Below are 18,204 nucleotides of genomic sequence, written 5' to 3' on the forward strand. Positions count from 1 at the left end.
AAAGCTTAGCCTCTCATGCCCAGCAGTTGCATCTATCAACAGGTCTATCCTGGGGAGAGGGTATTCATCTTTGGGTCACACTTTGTTGAGGTATGTGTAGTCTACGCACATCCTCCACCTCCCATTAGGTTTGGGCACCATCACCACATTAGCGAGCCAGGTGAGAAATTGCTCTTCCCTGATGAAGCCGGATGCTTTTAATTTTTCAATTTCTTCTTTCATCGTGGCCTACCTCTTCGGGGCGAACGTTCTCCTTTTCTGCTGCACTAGCTTTCTAGTTGGGTCCATGTGCAGAGCGTGCTCTACAATGTGGCTTGGCATACCTGGCATATCCGCCGCTGACCAAGCGAACACATCTTTATTCCTCTGGAGGAATGAGGTGAGCTCTCTCGCCTCCTCTTCTTCCAACAGGGACCCAATCTTCACAGTCCTCGTGGGGTCTTGATCATCCAGTGCTACTTCAACGAGTTCCTCGACAGGGTCACCTTGTTGATAGCGTTTATCACCTTCGTGATTATCCATGACCTCCATCGTGTAGCCTGTTCCCCTGCAATTGCCTTTGATCTGCTTTAGGAAAGTGGCATGGCATTCTCGAGCCTTCTTCTACTCTATTTGGCATTCTCCTATGCCATTAGGGGCGGCGAACTTAACCTTCAAATGCTTGGTGGAGACTACTACTCCCAGCTCGTTCAGGCTGGGCCTGCCCAGGATGACGTTGTAGGGAGTCATGACCCGAACCACTATGAAGTTCACCTTTATGGTCTTTTGACAAGGGGCGGTCCCCACTGTCATCAGGAGCTCACTCTCTATGATCTGGTTGGGGATGGCGTCAGCCCGGGCGCGAAGTACGTTCAACTCATCTTGGAGGTCTCGCCTGGGCGACCTCTGCTGGTCGACCTGCTCAGTGCATGCGTCAGAGGCTTTGGAGCAACTTCTCTCAGTCCTGCTATGAATTCTCTAGCTGGTGGACCCCGACTGCTCCCCCCCCCCCCCATGTGGGGGCCTACTTCGAGTAGGCAGGTTTTCGATGCCAACAATCCCTGGTGGGGGTAAACTTCTTCTGGATGGGTGTGAGGACCCAGCCCTACTCCCAGTTGCTGGGACGTCGTCCCTTGCGGGTCTCGGGTTTTCCTGGGCAGCCCCAGGGAGTACCCGTGCTGGAGGCAGAATTGGCGCAGGGGGCAAGGCTACAGAAGCGGTGCCTGCTAGATTGGCTGCTCTCAAAGCCTGCAGCTCCTTGACCACGTCCCTGAGGAACTCGTTCAGTTGGAGAACCTATTGCTACAGGTCTTGGATTTGGCCCACATTGGCCGGTGCATTAGGATCTACTACCTCAGGGGTAAATCCTTGAGGCAATGGCGGTGGAGGTGGCAGTGCCCTGGTACTATGGCTGGACTGGCCCTGATCTCGTGTTGTGTTTTGGCCAGCCACCTTCGTCGCCGAAGGTTGGGACCCTATTGCTTCCCCTACCACCGGTTGCTGGGGTCCGATTGGTGAAGTGTTGTTCGCCGAAGGGTCTGCTTCCCGATTTGCCCTCCGCCACGGGTGTTCTTCATCACCCGGCGTGTCATCGGGTTTTCCACGGCTGGTGGAACTTTAATGTTGGAAGGAACGACATTTTGTTCGCCTGCCATGATCTGTACTGATTGAATGGTAGAGGTTTTAAGGCTTTAAAACTGTCGTTCCCACAGACGGCGCCAAACTGTTGCGTCAAGAAATCGGCTTGAGCAAGCTCTACCTGCAATTTAAAAGGAAGATTAGCAAAGAGTACCAGGCGTCGCCCGTGATCTCACTCCGATGCTTAAGTTAGATCTCAGAATAATAGTCAATTCAGAGAGAATTCAGATACATCAGTTTAGTGTTACCTCCCTTACTTAAGGTGGTTGAGAGACAGAATCGTGCCCAAATAGGTAAGCTGGAATCTCAGAGTGGAGTGAGACCGTTTTGGAGTAAATCATGGGATAATGTTTATCCACCACTTCCCACGCGCCTGATTAGGAGTGACATTGGTGAGAATCTCGGGCCATGTTGGCCCTAGGTAAGCTTGCGTCGTTTATGCAAGGTATGGAGGTCTTTCCTCCTGCACTTGGTTGTGGCTAGGCTATGATCGTTTATAAGCGAGCGCGTTGCGCCCCTAGCGGTGTGAGCTGGGGTGCGACCTGGAGCCCAGCTCTGCATGTTGCTCACATCTTGGTCCTTCCCACGAACCGGGGGGGCCAGCTGGCTCGCGCTTGGCCAGTTGCGACCTCTACCCTGGACTCGCGACCTCACTGGCTCGTTCTCGTCGTGCCTGGTCCTTTATCCCATCAGAGCCAAATTAAGGTTCTTCGACCATAGTCAAATTACATCTAAATCTAGTTCTTGAGTTGTAAATTGAGTTCAATCTGTCTTCACCCGAGGTCTTTATCAGAGTAACTTTCTTAGATTGAGTAGTCGAAATCATGGATCAATTGAGTTCAAGAAGGTTAGAGCTTATGCTCCGTCGGTCAGTAGGCTATGGATACATAGCTCCAAATATTTGCAGGTTTCGACGACCTATCATGGATTGTTTATGACTTATTCACGTGTAGTCCATTTGTGGACTAGATTTTTAGTGTTATATCAGTCCTTACAAAGAGATTACATAAAATAACGATCTACAACAAGAACAATAATGGGTTTCATTTTGAGGAAATTAAATAATCATACTAAACCAAAGACCTTATTATTTGATCTTTCATAATTGTTTTCAATTTCTGTGTTCTATATGTGTTTGTATTTGTTAATTGTCTCTAATGCTTTCCCATAAGGTTTGAGCTAGTTTTTGGCGTGAGTAGCTTTTGGCTTTCATGCATGCCCTGTCTCTGTCCCTAGTCCATACTATTTATAAAGGTTTATAAAAAAGATCTTTTTATTTCTCTTCTGTGAATATTCACTGTCACTTTCCTACCAAAATCGACCAAAAGCCCAAGGTATCAAACAAAGGGAGCTCACATGTGGAAGATGGACCTCTTGTCATCTTGGAGGTAATTACCCTTTTGCTTAAACACATCATTGTCCTTTGTAATAGTGGTCCATAAGAACTTTGCTTTCTGTTATTAGAAACAATTCTTCACTGTTGTTTCCATTCATTGCCCTCTTTCGCCACCTTTGTTTGGTAATAAAGATTTTGTTGATAAGAAGGTATTGAGCACATGGCTTCTGATATATATCTTACAAGTATCAAGAATCTATGGAGTGGATACAGGTCATTTACTCTTAAATCTCAAAGGCCCACCTTTCCTAGCATGGGAATCAAACAATATGTTTCCTTCACTTGAAATAAAAGAAAAACTACATGACTCCAGATAGGATGCCACATGGATAATGTCATGAAGGATAGGGAACCACTAAAAGTGGCGAAGTCGTTCACTCACCAGTAAGGTAATTGATCAACTCCCTATTATCAGATTCCAAAAAAAAAAAATGTGATTGTTGTGTCAAGAAATCGCCTAGTGGTCCCTTCCAGTGCCGTAACCTGCAAAAGGACCTGGGTGACAAGGGAGAACCGATGTGGTTCCGGCCTAGGACTCTCTGATGCCTAAGTTAGATCTTTCTGAGCAAATAGATGAATAGTTAGAATTCAAGATGGGTTAATGGGATAGAGTACGTTGGAATTTATAGTGGAGTGTGGCGGTGTGGAGAGTCCTAGTTGGTAATGAGTAGTCCTTGTAGTAGATAGACGTTCCTAGTCGGTAGGACTCATCTCTTGATTGGTTGCTCTCTCATGGGAGGTAGAGTCCCAATAGGGAGCATGTTCTCAGTAGATAGACATGCATGCGCCCTTGTATATTGGATAAGGTCCTTGGAGCATGAGTCCGTCTGGAATTGTACATTTGGTAGGTGGTACCCTCAACTGATGAGGTGATGCATATCTTGTCGTTGATGGTAGTAGCTTGCGTGCAGTACTTGGTCTTTGTTCATGGACTTCCTTGTTGGTTCTTTGCCTTCCGGGCTAATCAAGTGAGACGTAAGGTGGCCGGGCTTGGGATGGTCTTCCCACTTGGGCCAGGACACATGGCGGCTCACGATTGGCCGGTGTAATTTTGGGTTTATCAGTGATCTAAATTGTCTACAATTTCCTGAAGAAGTCCTTCTCGAATCGCCACCGCTTCACCTATTATTATAGAGGTGAATGTAGCTATAAGTTCTAAAACCGCAATTAGTGGCTTGACATTGTGATCCCGAAACATAAAACCCAGACCACTGGTAGCACTGTCCTCAGTATGATACACATTAGTTTAACATAGCCTTCAGATGGAGGGGACCAATGGACACGCAAGTTTCGATGCTTCACAGGAGCAAATTGAACATTACTTAGAATAGGGGATGTGTTAGATGCAATACTAACCATCGAAAACTTTTTCAAGATTGTTGAATAACCTCCATAGGAGACTAGTAGTGTCTTCTAATAACAAGATCATTGTGAATATGCTAAAAATACCATGATATGAAGCTACACAATGAAAGAGTTTCACAATGAGCTTTCTTACCATGGATAGACTCCCAACCCAAAATTTTCTTCTAATCAATAATTATCAAGTGGACCCCAACATAGTTGCCCATTTGCAAGAAATAAGAAGAAATTCTTAAGAAGTCCGCTAAAAATAAACTAGAATCCATAGTGACAGCTCTAATGATAACAAAAGGTGTAATATTCCTGATGAGTCATAGAATCCCCATCTGACAAAAAGTGACACATGGACGGTTTGAGGCTGAACCGAGGGCCGAGCCGAGCACAAATGGTGCAGTGCCAAACTGAGCCGAACTCGAGGACCGAACCGACCTGGCCGAACTGAGCCAAGGGACTCCAAACTGAACACCACGGGGTAATCACCTCACTAGATACGACCGAGCACCAGGGGCGAGCATTGCAGTGGTCGAGCACTGAGCCATGCGTACCAAGCAAGGTTGAAAGGGCAATCGTCGCTAAGCACGAATGCCTAGTCAAGCCCCAGTCCAGTCCGAGGACCGAGCCGAGCCAAACAGTGCGGCATCAAACCAACCACCAAAGGAGAAGGCCATCAACTTGATCACCAACACGGCCGAGCACTATGGCTGAACACGGCTGAGCCATGAGCCTAGCCCTCTCAGGTCAGCCATAGGCCGAGCTCCCGGCCGACCCGAGTTCGGTCGGGCTCACACATACTCTTGGAGGCAGCTCCCACGCCAATTGTGTCACGCACGAGGCCGAGCACGAAAGACTCGGTCACCCGAGGCCAAGCACCGAAGACTCGGTCTCTCGAGGCCGAGCACCGAGGACACGGTTGCCTGAGGCCGAGCACCAAAGACTCGGTCAAGCACTATGGCCGAACACGGCCGAGCCATGAGCCGAGGCCGCTCAGGTCAGCCATAGGCCGAGCACCCGACCGACCCAAGTTCGGTAGGGCTCACACATAAGCCTGGAGGCAGCTCCCACGCCAATTGTACCGAGCACGAGGCCGAGCACCGAGGACACGGTCGCCCGAGGTCGAGCACCGAAGACTCGGTCACCCGAGGCCAAGCACCGAGGACACGGCTGTCCGAGGCCAAACCCTCCCCAGAAGCAACAATAATGGCCCACCGGGGATCACGGAGCCACATCGGCATGCCCCGACAATCACGGGATAAGAATCGAGCTACGATCCCCACCGCGATACGGAGTTACACTCCAATAAGGACTCTTACCTTAGCAAGAGTCTGACCCCTAAAATAACTCTCCACTCCGCCCCACGCGGAAGAGCCCTACCAACAGAGGACTCTTACCATACAAGGACTCCTCCAACCGCCTCACCTCATTCTATAAATACTCAGGTATGGAGCTCAAACGCTCATCTTACTTTCACTACGCAGTTATACTGTTGCATTGGAGACCTGACTTGAGCGTCGGAGAGTCCTAGGCCGGAGCCACACCGGCTCTCTTGGTCTCACTCGGTTTTTGCAGGCTCATCCGTGGGAGAACCGGGCGACGGAGGTTTTCACATGTAACAATTCCAAATCATGGATCTAGGCAAGGCTAACTTCTTTTTTGGTGAAATAGGTTTTAATTTTGAGTTGCAGGCTCTCTGATATGCATTATCAACTAATTAAGTATCACTCGTTGTGGTCTTCACTTGATAGGGGTGTACCTAGTGCACGAGGATCCACCACTATGGAGTCCAGGTAGGTTCATAATAAATGCAGACATACCTCTACTTTGTGGAGAGGTTGTTCCCTGACTCGAACCTATGACCACTATGTCATAATAGAGCAACTTTACCATTGCACTGAGGCCCTTCTTCTCATGCTCTTCACATGATCATAATCATAACATTACAATGGAAAAGTTAATATTATTATCAAATACAACAACTACTACCCATTGAAGTGAATTGGAGAGGCTCACTTCAATTATTTTAGGTAATCCATGGTTTTTCATAGAAACATACTCAATAAAATATTCAAGTATATTATGCATTAAGTGCAACTCTACATTGTCATATTTATTTTTATTGCTTGTTTTTTGGTAAACCAAAAGACATTTAAAGTATCATATATACACATTTTTTTATTTTTTATTTTTTATTTTTTGGGGGTAAGTCATTATACATAATTAAGTTAATGACCCAAAGGTTGCATATTTAATTTATGGGAAGCAGTTTTCTCTATGGAGTGTGGCCTACGCTAGCACTCCCATGTGTCTATCTCTCTCCTCCTTAAAACAGGGGGGCAGAGGTGTCTTTTCACATTGGGGGGAGAGAGATAGACTCATGGGAGTGCTGGCGTAGGCCACACTCCCGGACAGAAAACTTTTTCCCTTAATTTATTATTTCATTCATTTATATTCATCACAAGGCATAAAACTCCACTACCTCTTGTCCATGACCCATGACCCATGACCCATGACCCATGAATGGACTTCCCCTACTCAACAGACTGAAGTAAACAAATAACCCTTATCTCGTTAATTACTGAAATACCCCCACTTCTCACCACCATTACTGTGTTCCCCTCGAAGGTCAATGTTGTAAACGTGGAGGAAGATAAGTCAATAAGTCCGTTTCACACTTTCATCCCTTCGTCTGCAAAACATAGGATCAGAAGAGCGATAATCACAGAGGACTTCTGTGTCTGCTAATTGTAGTAGAGAAGATTTCTCTGTCTCCATAGTATTGTTTGTTCGATTCCACTCATCTTCCACAACTCCGAGAACGATGTACCGCAATTCTCCTATGAACTTCGCCGGAATCATCCTGACCCAGCTCGCCGGAAAATGAGCTTCCCACCCAATCACTGAGAAAAGAGATGGGAGAAGAGAAGGGAGTCAGCGAAGATCAGAAACGAGTAAATCAGGAAGGATGTACCCGAGAATCCAATCTCAGGAAAGCAATTCTACTTATATGTTCTTTGATATCACTTTCTCATTCAATCAAAGTTTTCCCTGTGAAATGGCAGTTGATCAGAAAGAAGCTCGACGAGCTCAATTCTAGCCTAACTGCAGTCGAGAACTGTGAGTTCAGTGAGACTTCGAAATTATCGTAATTAATTCCAGCTATACAAGTGACCCTTCAACACTGCTATGATCTTGCTCGACGATGTGTCGACCTGTCCTATTGTGGGAAGCTGCTTATGCAGAGCGATCTCGATATGGTGTGTTCGAAATTTGAGCTTCATATCAAGAAGCTAACAGGAATTTACACTGATGGATTTCTTACTAATGCGATTGTAGTGTCCAGACCCAATGCTGGAGCTTGTAGAGATGACATGAAGTTCTACGCAAGTGGATCTGTTGACGCGGCTCAAGATCGGAGATTTCGAGATGAAAAGCCAGGCTTTGGTGGCTTTGAACGAAATCCTCAGCGAGGACGAGAAATACGTGAGAATTGTCATCGATATGGGCGAAATAATCAGTCTTTTGGCGACTTTTCTGGAATTTCCTGAGATTGGGATTCAAGAAGAGTCAGCAAAGGCAGTTTCGGTGATTGCAGGATTTGATTCTTATAGAAGTCTTCTTATTGAGGCTGGGATCATTGCACCACTGATTCATGTTCTGGAAAGCGGAACTGATTTAGGAAAAGAAAGAGCTGCGAGGGCTCTGCAGAAGCTGACAAGGAATTCCGAGAATGCTTGGTCGGTTTCTGCTCATGGTAGAATTACAGCTCTGTTAAAGTTGTGCGCTGCTGATGACGAGAAAGGAGGAGACTTGATAGTTCCAGTTTGCGGGGTCGTAAGGAATCTAGCAGGAGTGGACGAGATTAAACGATTCATGGTTGAAGAAGATGCCGTATCTTCCTTCATCAAGCTCGTGAGATCGAAAGACGAAGCCTCACAAGTAAATGCAATTGAATTCCTCCAAATCGTAGCCTCTGGAGATGAATCCATTCGGCAGATGTTCATCAGAGGAGAAGGAATACAGACACTTGTCCATGTCTTGGATCCCAATTTTTCTTTCTCCTCCAAGGCTCGAGAAACTGCACTTAGAGCAATCGAAAACCTTTGTTTCTATTCCTCGAGTTCTCTGAACATCCTCATGAATTGCGAATTTCTTAATCAACTCCTGTATTTCCTTAGCAATGGTGAGCTTTCAGTTCAGGAGTTGGCAGTGAAGGTGGCACTTGGTCTCTGCAGGACAACAAATGAGATCAAGAAGGCAATGGGTGATGTAGGTTTTATGCCAGAGCTCGTGAGATTGCTCGATACGAAATCTTTTGAGGTTCGAGAAACGGCAGCCGAAGTGCTCTGCAACATGGTTTGGGTTCCAAGAGACCGAAAGAAACTTGTGCAGGAAGATACCAATATCAACCGAATTCTGCAATTGCTTGATCTGGAGGAAGTGAAATCAGGTAACAAGTTCTTGCTCTCTATATTAATGTCATTAACCAGTTGTAACAATGGGAGAAGAAAGATTATGAATTCTGGTTATGTGAAGAACTTGGAAAAACTTGCGGAATCTGCAAATGTAGATGCCAATATAATTTTAAGGAAGCTCTGCACAAACAGATTCCGAAGTCTATTGAGTGAAATCTGGAGCTCTTGAAATTTGAATTGCATATAGGTTTACAAGTTTCTTAATTTGATTTCACCTTTAAATTCAGTTTTCCTTCTTACAGATTCATGTCTTTCATCTTCTTGTTCTATCCCTGTTTCTCCGTGAAACCAACTTTTCTCGCAATTTCTAGTTGTTAAAGATCCCCCACTCAACCTATTATCATTAAGTTCTTCATGCTGGAATAGCCAGTTAGTTGAGTTAGTTGGAGCTAAAAACGTAAAAGAATTTTGTTTGGTCTTGAAAAGGTAGAGCACATGATGGGAGAGCACTTGAGCCCAAGACAGAGATGTCTAAAGAGGACCACCAAGTTTTTGTCTCTCAACAATTGTTAATTGGGGGGGGAGGGAGAGAGAGAGAGAGAGAGAGAGAGAGGAAATGATGACTAGGATGCCTAATGAATTTACTCATCTTTTAGGGGACTTGATTATATAAACGAATGCTGCTAGCTTTTATGATCCTGTTTAGAAGGGGGCAGGATAAGGAGAAGAAAGATTATGAATTCTGGTTACCTAAAGAAGTGTGCCTTTGAAACACCCCCCCCCCCTCAGGAAAAAAAAGAGGGGGGGGGGTAATGACTCCATGATCTGTCCAGATTAAGATAACCCAATTCCCAATAAACCTATCTCTAAATCTATCCTTCACCATACTAACTAGGAGTGTATAAGGGCCAGGATTGAAAACACTTCTTGATGTCGAAATTCCAAAAACCCATTACCATCGAAAATAGCCTAAGTGTAACTCTGCATGAGATTTCCTTCAGAAAAAAAAAAACTCTGCATGAGAATTCTTTTTCCATTTCTGATATCTAAAATAGTTGTACAACACAGCTAGGTTTCAGCTTCATGCCTTATCCAGTAGGACCAATGGAGTCCGGATCACCTCCACATATGTGGAGGATATTAACTCTCCACACAAGTGAGAAGCTGACACGTGTTATGGCCCAAACAGAGAAGACTACCATTCGTTAACGTTGTTCTTTGGGTTTTTTTTTTTTTTTTAATCTTTTTCACCATACAATTAAGTGGGACCTACTATTGCTTAAGAATGAATATTTTATTTAGCTTTTTTGTTTGTTTCAACTTTTATTCACCTGTTCATCGTCTTCGTCTTCTCCTTTGGAAAGTCCGACGACACTCACCCTCGCCCCACAGCCCTTTCCTCCCTCCCTTGTCCCTGCTCTTCCCTCCCCTGCAACCCCACCCCCGCTCAGCGCGATGTTCCTTCCGCAACCCTCCCCTATATATCCATCCCACCTTACACATTAGAGCTCCCTCCGTCGGCATCCTTTCCAATCGACTATGATTCCTGTGAACTAAGACATCAGTCTCCGTCTTCCATCCTTGAAACCCACTTGGGTTGTTACAATGAATCCCTATAGAAGCACTGGATTTTACCATATTTGAAGAGCACAGAGAAGCTAATTTTGTTGATGATGTTAATGACAATGAAGAACAAGGGAAGAAGACGAGGTCATTGTCCATGGTAGGCTGAGAAAGCATAACAGAGAGAATTTTACTACCCTAAATCTTGCCTATTACCATCTCCAGCTCCTCAAGCTTTTGGAAGATCCATGCATGTCCCGATTGAAGCTCCAAATGACACTGAAACTCTTATGCTTTCTGAGTATCCAAATCACCAATTCCCAATCTTTTACACTCTTACAATCCCATTTCTCACCCCATTTGAAGGCCAAGGAAGCCAATTCTAGTTTATGTCTCAAAGCCCAAATTACAGAATAAACAAACCTTATGTTGGGTTGTTGAGGTAAACTTTGTAGTGTGCTTGAGTATTTCAAGAAACCCATCAAGACTTGGCTCGTTGGGTTGCAGGGTTCGTCTTCATGTAACTCGAAATCACTTGAACCGTAATGAGAAGAGGGATCGAGTGATGAAAATAAGTTGTCTATGGAGATGGGTCTAAGAATGGGCGAACTGAGATGGAGTATCAAAGGAGTAACAAGTGTAGATAACCTTTGAAGAATAAGAGAAAGGGTGGATGAAAAGTAAGGCATAAAACAAGGGCAAGGAGGATTTACAAGTAGGTTTTTCTAATCCTTGCAGCGAGATTGATGAGCGCCATGCATTAGTGTTTTTAGGAGCCTACAGAGAAAATGGAGCTTAGAAGGAAGATTTGGAATTGGGTTCTTCTGATCCTTGTCGGAATGAGACGAAATGTGTCTGAGTGTATGAAGCTTAGAATGGTGTAGAGAAACTTGAGTCTGAGACGACTGACCCTGAGAGAGACGAAGTACAGGTTTTTTGACAATAGTGTTATCGCCAAATAGTCTCTAGTTTTACCGTCGGGTCTATAACACGTGTCGGCTTTTCATTTGTGTAACTTTTGAATTACGTTTTTTAAAAAGAAATAAAAAAAAAATAAATTCTGAAAACAAAAATTAACGGACGGTAATCTTCTTTGGTTGAGCGTAACACGTGTCAACTTCTCATTTGTGTTGAGAATAACTATCCTCCCCATATGTGGAGCTGATCTGGACTCGGACCAATGGTAATACTGTTACTGTTGTCAATTTAATTCTTGACTCGGTGTATTTAGTAAATGTAGGAGTTTCAACCATGAAGATCTCATCCAGCAATGTTTGGTCTGTGAGATTGGGACTTGGAAACTCACTTGTCTCCAATTCCTTGAAAAGCATTTTTTAATCTTGGGTATCAGACATCCTGCAATGCCTCTTATTATCTTCAACTGAAATTTCATATAGTCTTGGGGTGTAGATTACACAGCAAAAGAAGCACCAGTGCACCAATCATGAACCTGACATATAACCCTCTATAATGGTGGGTCCTATTTGTGAGCCAAGCAATCTCATTCCTGTGGACAGTGGGAAACAAAAGCCTAAAGTGATCGACTTTGGAGTCACTGCACATTCATATCATCAAACTATATTTTCTCTTAAAAAGGAATCAATCACTGTACAAGGAGGGGGGAGGAATGAAAGGGACTGGATTTATCAGTAAAGGCCAAAGTAACCAAACATCAGACTTGTATTAGGAAGTAAGAAGGATAGAAACGGGTAAAAAAATTGGAACTTACAATCCAGTTGAGGAAGCAAAAAGCAAGCTTACCTCATCACAAGCGCCATGGCTCACATTACTGAAACTGACAGTAGAAACAAATCTGAAAATTAATGGGTTTAAAATGAGATTAGAGAAGGAACTTTATTTCTCATTTTGTTCTTCCTCCTCTTCATCAAAATTTAAGGTTTGGAAAACTGATGTCTCCACCTCTGTTTCCTCGGCACTGAAATATGATTTTCCCCCAATTAAATCGGACACCCGCTTGGCAGGTCCAGAATCTCGTCCACTTTCGTCTATGCCCCGTAAGGTCCGAGTCCGCGGAAGCAAATCAGCCATTTTCAGAACAGAAAATTGTGATCCATTCACCAAACTCTTCGGCCGATCCGTTGCAGCGTCACTCGGAGTTTCCCACCGCTTCTTTAACTGGTTTTCATTTGCCTGATTCCGCCCCTGTTCAGCCTGAGATCCCTGTGATTTTCCAACTGAGACCCGCTTCTTATCACACCTTTTTGTGTCGTACTCGTCATTTTCAGGCAATAATCTGTTCCTCAGTTCAGGTTTTGTGGGATTTCCAGAAGCCTGTGCCGAAGTCTGATTGTAACGGCTTGCTACAATCCTCCCAGGTTTAAGCAGTTTCTTGGAGGCGACAGATTTTTCCCCCTCTTTGAATAGTTTTTTGGGTTGAATGGAGGACATGAGTGAATCATCTCGCTTCACAGATTTCTTTGAGCCTACAGTCGTAAGTGCTTGTTTGGAAGCTTGGATCTTGGAAACAGACAAGCATGATTTTGGGCTTGAACTCAAGCTCCGTCTCCTCTGCCTTATCTCAACTTCTTTGATATCTTCAAGCTTCCAAAAGAATGATTTCCGGCGGTTCTGTATGGACTGAATAGGGGTGATTTCGAGTTTGCTCATCTGCCTAGATCTTATGCCGGCGGTGATTTCTGATGGACCCAGACTGATGCCCCTCCGCTGGAATTTTGTACCTGTGATCGTTGCTGGAGGTTCTTCCATGTTTGTTGCCATGACTGAATTCTTTGTGCTCTGTTTCTCCTCCATGAACTTTACAGGAACTATTCGTCCGCCCCTTTCAGTGGTTTTTAAATTCTTCTCACCCTTTTCAAACCGAAGGGCTTCTAATTTGGATGTCAAACGGCTGATCTCCAATTCAATCTGTTCGATCTCAGTATCGATCTTACTGTCATCACTGATGGTTTCATTTTCGGTCTTGGAGGGAGTTGGGGAAAGAAGAAGCATACCCTCTTTGAAGAGAAGTTTTAATGGCATCCCTTGTGATCTTCCGTTGGCGTCGTTTTGTCGCAGGGGCTTGAGGGGTGTTGGAGATTTTAAAGAAACATTCGATTTGCTGAAAGCAGGACTCAGATTTTCTTTGCTGGAATAAGATGCCGTTGATTCTGAAAGATTGATGGAGATAGATTGCAAGGAACCCCAAGAAGCCTTGATGGCGGCCGATTCGTCTGAATCTCCATTGTCAAATGCAGCGTTGTTCCATACCTGAAGATCTGGGGCACTAATAGTGTCTGTGTATTGAAGAATGCTCATTTTTCTCTTCTATTAGAGAACAAGAAGAGAGATGGAAGATCAGGTGAATGAGAGCAGATGGATGAATTCTTGCTTGTTCTTTGTGTTAGAAAGGTTTCTTGAAGATGGAACGATGGGACGAATGGCGAGGGAGTTTTTCAGTATGGGAAGTTTTTCGACCGTTGAGGAAAAAAAACAAAACTATACGTTGGTGGTCGCTGTATCTTAGTCGTTGGATGTTGAACAGCTCCTCTATACGCTCCGATGTGATTATTTTATGAAGACGATTTGGTTCATAAATGTAATTTTTGAAAACCAAATATAGTTTTAATTATATGTTTAATTCGAATAGGGGTTTTTTCGCCAAGAGCAATCAAGGGAAAAAAAAATAAGGATAAAGTACACGTACCCTCTATAATGCACCCAATATTTCTCGTACCCCCTAAGGTTTTGAAAAGTCCACGTACCACCCCTGCAAATTTCACGTATCACCCCTACTTTACCCCCTAATTTCAGATAAGTCCAAACCGTTAAGTGTTAAAAACTTGACCATTTTACCCTTTCTTCTATATTTATAAATTTGAAAAGACCTAATTGCCCTGACCTATTTGTTCATAATATGAAAAAACCTTTTTACCTAAACCTAATTTGATAAGACCCTTTTACCCCCACTATTTGTTCTTAAGAACCTAACCCAACCTAATTACTAAAATGCCTTTGTTAGGGCATAATTACCAAAATACCCTCATCTTCCCCAAAATCCATCTTCCATTTCTGAAACTTCTCTCAAAATCCAACACAGACTGGTTTTTGTTCTCTGATTCCCTCTTTCTCTTCTTTATTCACTCTTTTTTTTTTTTTGGCTACTGGCGAAACATGAGGGCGAGGGTGGGGGTCGAAGAAATTGCAGAGAAAAAAAAAACAGGAAAAAGGAGGTGGGTTTGAGGTTGCTGAAGCATTTGCAGGGGATGAGCTCCAGATGCTTCTGATAGAACAGCAAAATTGGGATTACCTGGTAACACATGCAGAAACTTATCTCTCTGGTTCATCCAACCATCTCTCACAAAATCCATGGGAACTGGTGTTTCTGAAACCCCACAGTCTCTATGATGAAAAGTGTAAGGGTATTTATGTAATATCCCTTTATATGTTCTCATATAATCCTACTTGTATTAATGCCCAGGCTGTGAGGGACAATCTAGTAATTAGCCCATCTGACCTAAACCCTAGTTTTCCTATATATACTAGCTGGAGGCAGCAGTCTGGGTATTCCAAACTAGATACTCAGGGTGTAATGCTTTAAGCAACTTTGTGCTTAAACCCTAAACCCTAACAATCTTAAAGCATTAGAATTTTTGTTTCTCTGCGATCAAGATTGGCTTTGAATTTTCGAATTCACAATTTATTTTTGAGAGATGGCTCTTGTTTGATCGTGGGTTTTGCGAATTTTCTCCTCAATTGAGAGATCGGCTTTGTTGATCGTGGGTTTTGTAGAATCTGAGATCGGCTCACCGATGTCTTCATTCACTTGCAGGATTTCTTAGATCGTCACGATCTTGGGCCCATATGTGTAATCGACTTTGGCCTTGATTGCATTATTTTTTATTTATCATTCAAAAGAATAGTAGTTTGATTTGATTGATTGAAGGTGAATGAGACAAAAGGAGTTGAAAGTTTGTTTTTGATTAAAAAAAAAAAAAAAAAAAAAAAAAAGAAAAACAAACAGTGAAGCTTTCTGTAGTCTTCGTTTCTGTTTTGTCAGAAACTTTTTTGACAAAAGCTAAAGAAGCTTTATGGTGTTGGTGCCTTATTAAAAAAAAAAAAATCAGCATTGATTTGATCGTTGGCACTTGGCAGCAAGCTCTTTACTCAAAGTCGTTTTCAAGGCATTGAATTGACTGTCCTTCATTAAAAAAAAAAGGGACACTTTTGATTTAATTTATCAAATCTTTTGGGTTCGGCCATTATCTGCGAGCAGCCAACATCCGCGCTTAGCGACCGCATTAGCGTGTACATTACAAGTGTCGATACATGGCCGCACCGTCGCGATCTTTTCCTCCTTCATCTAAATCCAGGGTTCTCCATCTCGGTGTGACTGTTCCTTGAGCATTTATTTTTTATTTGATCTTTTGTTTGGGCATATAAACAAATCACTTAATATGGAGAAACACTTTGTTCCAATTGAGATGATCAAATTGGAAAGCTTTAGTGGCTCGAGTTCGATTCTTGGAAAAGGAGGAGACTCGGTTTGGACTGAAATACCTCAATATTTTCTACACTGTAGTAAATAAATTTTCGATTGTACGGACCTAATCAAGCCCAATGGATAAGTGACGAAGACTTTTGCAAAGACTACCTATTGAATCGCCTGTCGATAGGTGGCAGAGACCTATAGTAAATATGAGATCTGAAAGAGATTTGGGAAAACCTAGAAGCCCAATTCAAAAGGAGGAGGACCTATCAAAAACTCATTTGGTTGACAAGTTTATGGACTTCAAGTTTCAAGAAGATAAGGAGATACTTCCACAAGTAATGGACTTTGAGAACTTGAGAACTAAATTGAACCAAGAAAACATCCCCGTTGTTGATGCATTCTTAGTGGGTGCAATTATCTTTAAGTTACCTCTACCTACAGCATTCCTTTAAAAGCTGAGATGCACTGAGAAAGAAAACACAAGTGGGGCTGGATGATCTCAACGGTTCATTAGAATCGAAGATGAGAACAGAGCGGGAATAACTTGGAGAGGTTCTCTCATCGATGTAAAATATTAACTTTGAAAAATGTTAAAATCTTTCCGGTTTTGAAAAGAATTTAATTTCCATTGGAATTTTGCTTGATTGGCATGTCTATTACTTTTAGTAGTGGTAGAGTAACATTGTCTGCGTTAACTCCTTTTATTTTGGATGTGCTTATAATTTGAATGGTATGTTTAGGTTGAGTTTAGCTAATGAGACAATAAATCAGGTTAACCATAATTTACTTGATCCCAAAATACTACATTGTAGGTTAGGACATGTGAACTATAGGAAAATGCTCAAACTAGCTAAAACTCATAATTTACCATTAGACACTTCAATTAGATTTAATGGATGTGAAGTGTGTGCTCAAACTAAAATAACTAGAAAACCGTTCAGACCGATTTCTAGGAGCACTCAACTTCTTGAACTTATACATTTCGACATTTGTGACTTTAAAAGCTACACAACTAGAGGAGGTCGGAAGTATTTGATAACATTTATAGACAATTTTTCTAGATATTGTCATTTATACCTGTTAAAACCTAAAGATGAAGCTTTTGAAAAATTTAAAATTTTTAAGAATAGGGTAGAAAATCAGTTGAACTTGAAAATTAAAAGATTTAGAAGTGATAGGGGAGGAGAATACAAATTGACAGAGTTCAAGGAATTTCGTGCCTCTCGCAGCATAATCCTTGAAACTATCGCTCCTTACTCACCTCAATCAAATGGCATAGCTGAAAGAAAGAACAGGACGTTAACAGAGATGTTAAACTCCATGTTATTGAATATTGGTATGCCCTTTGCTATTGGGGAGAAGCAATGTTGATCGCAAATCACATTCTAAATAGACTACCACATTCAAAACGACTTCTACACCTTATGAACTATGGCATAATCATCCCCGTAGATATGACACTCTTAAGGTTTGGGGCGTGTAGCTTATGTTAGGATACAAGACCCTAGGAGACCTAAGGTGGGAACTAGAACAAACACTTGTGTATATCTTGGTTGTGCAAGACAGATGTCTTGCAGATCGGTTTTTGGATCTATCAACCAATGTGGTGATAGAATCTAGGGATGCTACATTCTTTGAGGATAAATTTCTTAGAGATAAAGGCCTGACCTTGCCTGGTTTGATCAAGTGGTTAGAATCACCTTTAGAATCAACCAATTGTTTCGACACTAGTCCCACAATGCTCCTTGAATCGAATCTAGAAGAGTATCTACTAGAGATCGAGTACCCAAGAATTTTGGTGAGGATTTTGTGACCTACCATTTAGAGGCTGATCCATCCACCTATAAGGAAGCGATGAGATCTAGGGACTCCCTGTTATGGAAAGAAGCCATTGATGAGAAAATGAGCTCTTTAATGCAGAATGAGACCTGGCACCTTGTTGATCTGCCTAGAGGGGCCAAGACAATAGGGTGTAAGTGGGTACTGAAGAAGAAACTTAATCCGGATGGGTCTATAGCCAGGTATAAAGCACGATTAGTAGCTAAGGGCTATAAACAGTGAGAGGGATAGATTATTTTGCCATCTACTCTCCGGTCCGCCATTTGGCAACAATAAGGATTCTTCTTGCCATAGCATCTATTGAGCACTATGTTGTGCATCAAATGGATGTAAAAATGGCTTTCCTTAATGGAGACCTAACAGAAGAAATCTACATGAACCAACCTGAAGGGTTTGTCATGGAAGGTTCTGAAAAAAGAGTTTGTAAATTAAACAAATCTCTCTATGGTCTTAAACAAGCACCTAAATTGTGGCATGAGAAGTTTGACAAGAGAGTAAAGAGGTTTGGTTTTCAAACCAGCAACTCGGATAAGTGCCTTTATTTTTTGTCTGAGTCAAACAAGGTCGCG

General features: G+C 42.8%; 1 protein-coding gene and 1 pseudogene across 1 annotated transcript; one reads left to right on the plus strand and one right to left on the minus strand.

Annotated features, from left to right (window-relative positions):
* Window positions 1–7,091: 7,091 nt before the first annotated feature.
* On the plus strand, window positions 7,092–9,106 carry LOC122652589 (annotated as a pseudogene).
* A 3,095-nt stretch (window positions 9,107–12,201) lies between these two features.
* Window positions 12,202–13,623, minus strand: LOC122650269. The gene has a single exon (XM_043843641.1). It carries the CDS (start codon window positions 13,621–13,623, stop codon window positions 12,202–12,204), a length of 1,422 nt encoding a protein of 473 aa, XP_043699576.1.
* Between the last annotated feature and the right edge of the window lie 4,581 nt (window positions 13,624–18,204).

This window comes from Telopea speciosissima, chromosome 1 (assembly GCF_018873765.1).
Source record: "Telopea speciosissima isolate NSW1024214 ecotype Mountain lineage chromosome 1, Tspe_v1, whole genome shotgun sequence".
Lineage (NCBI taxonomy): Eukaryota > Viridiplantae > Streptophyta > Magnoliopsida > Proteales > Proteaceae > Telopea > Telopea speciosissima.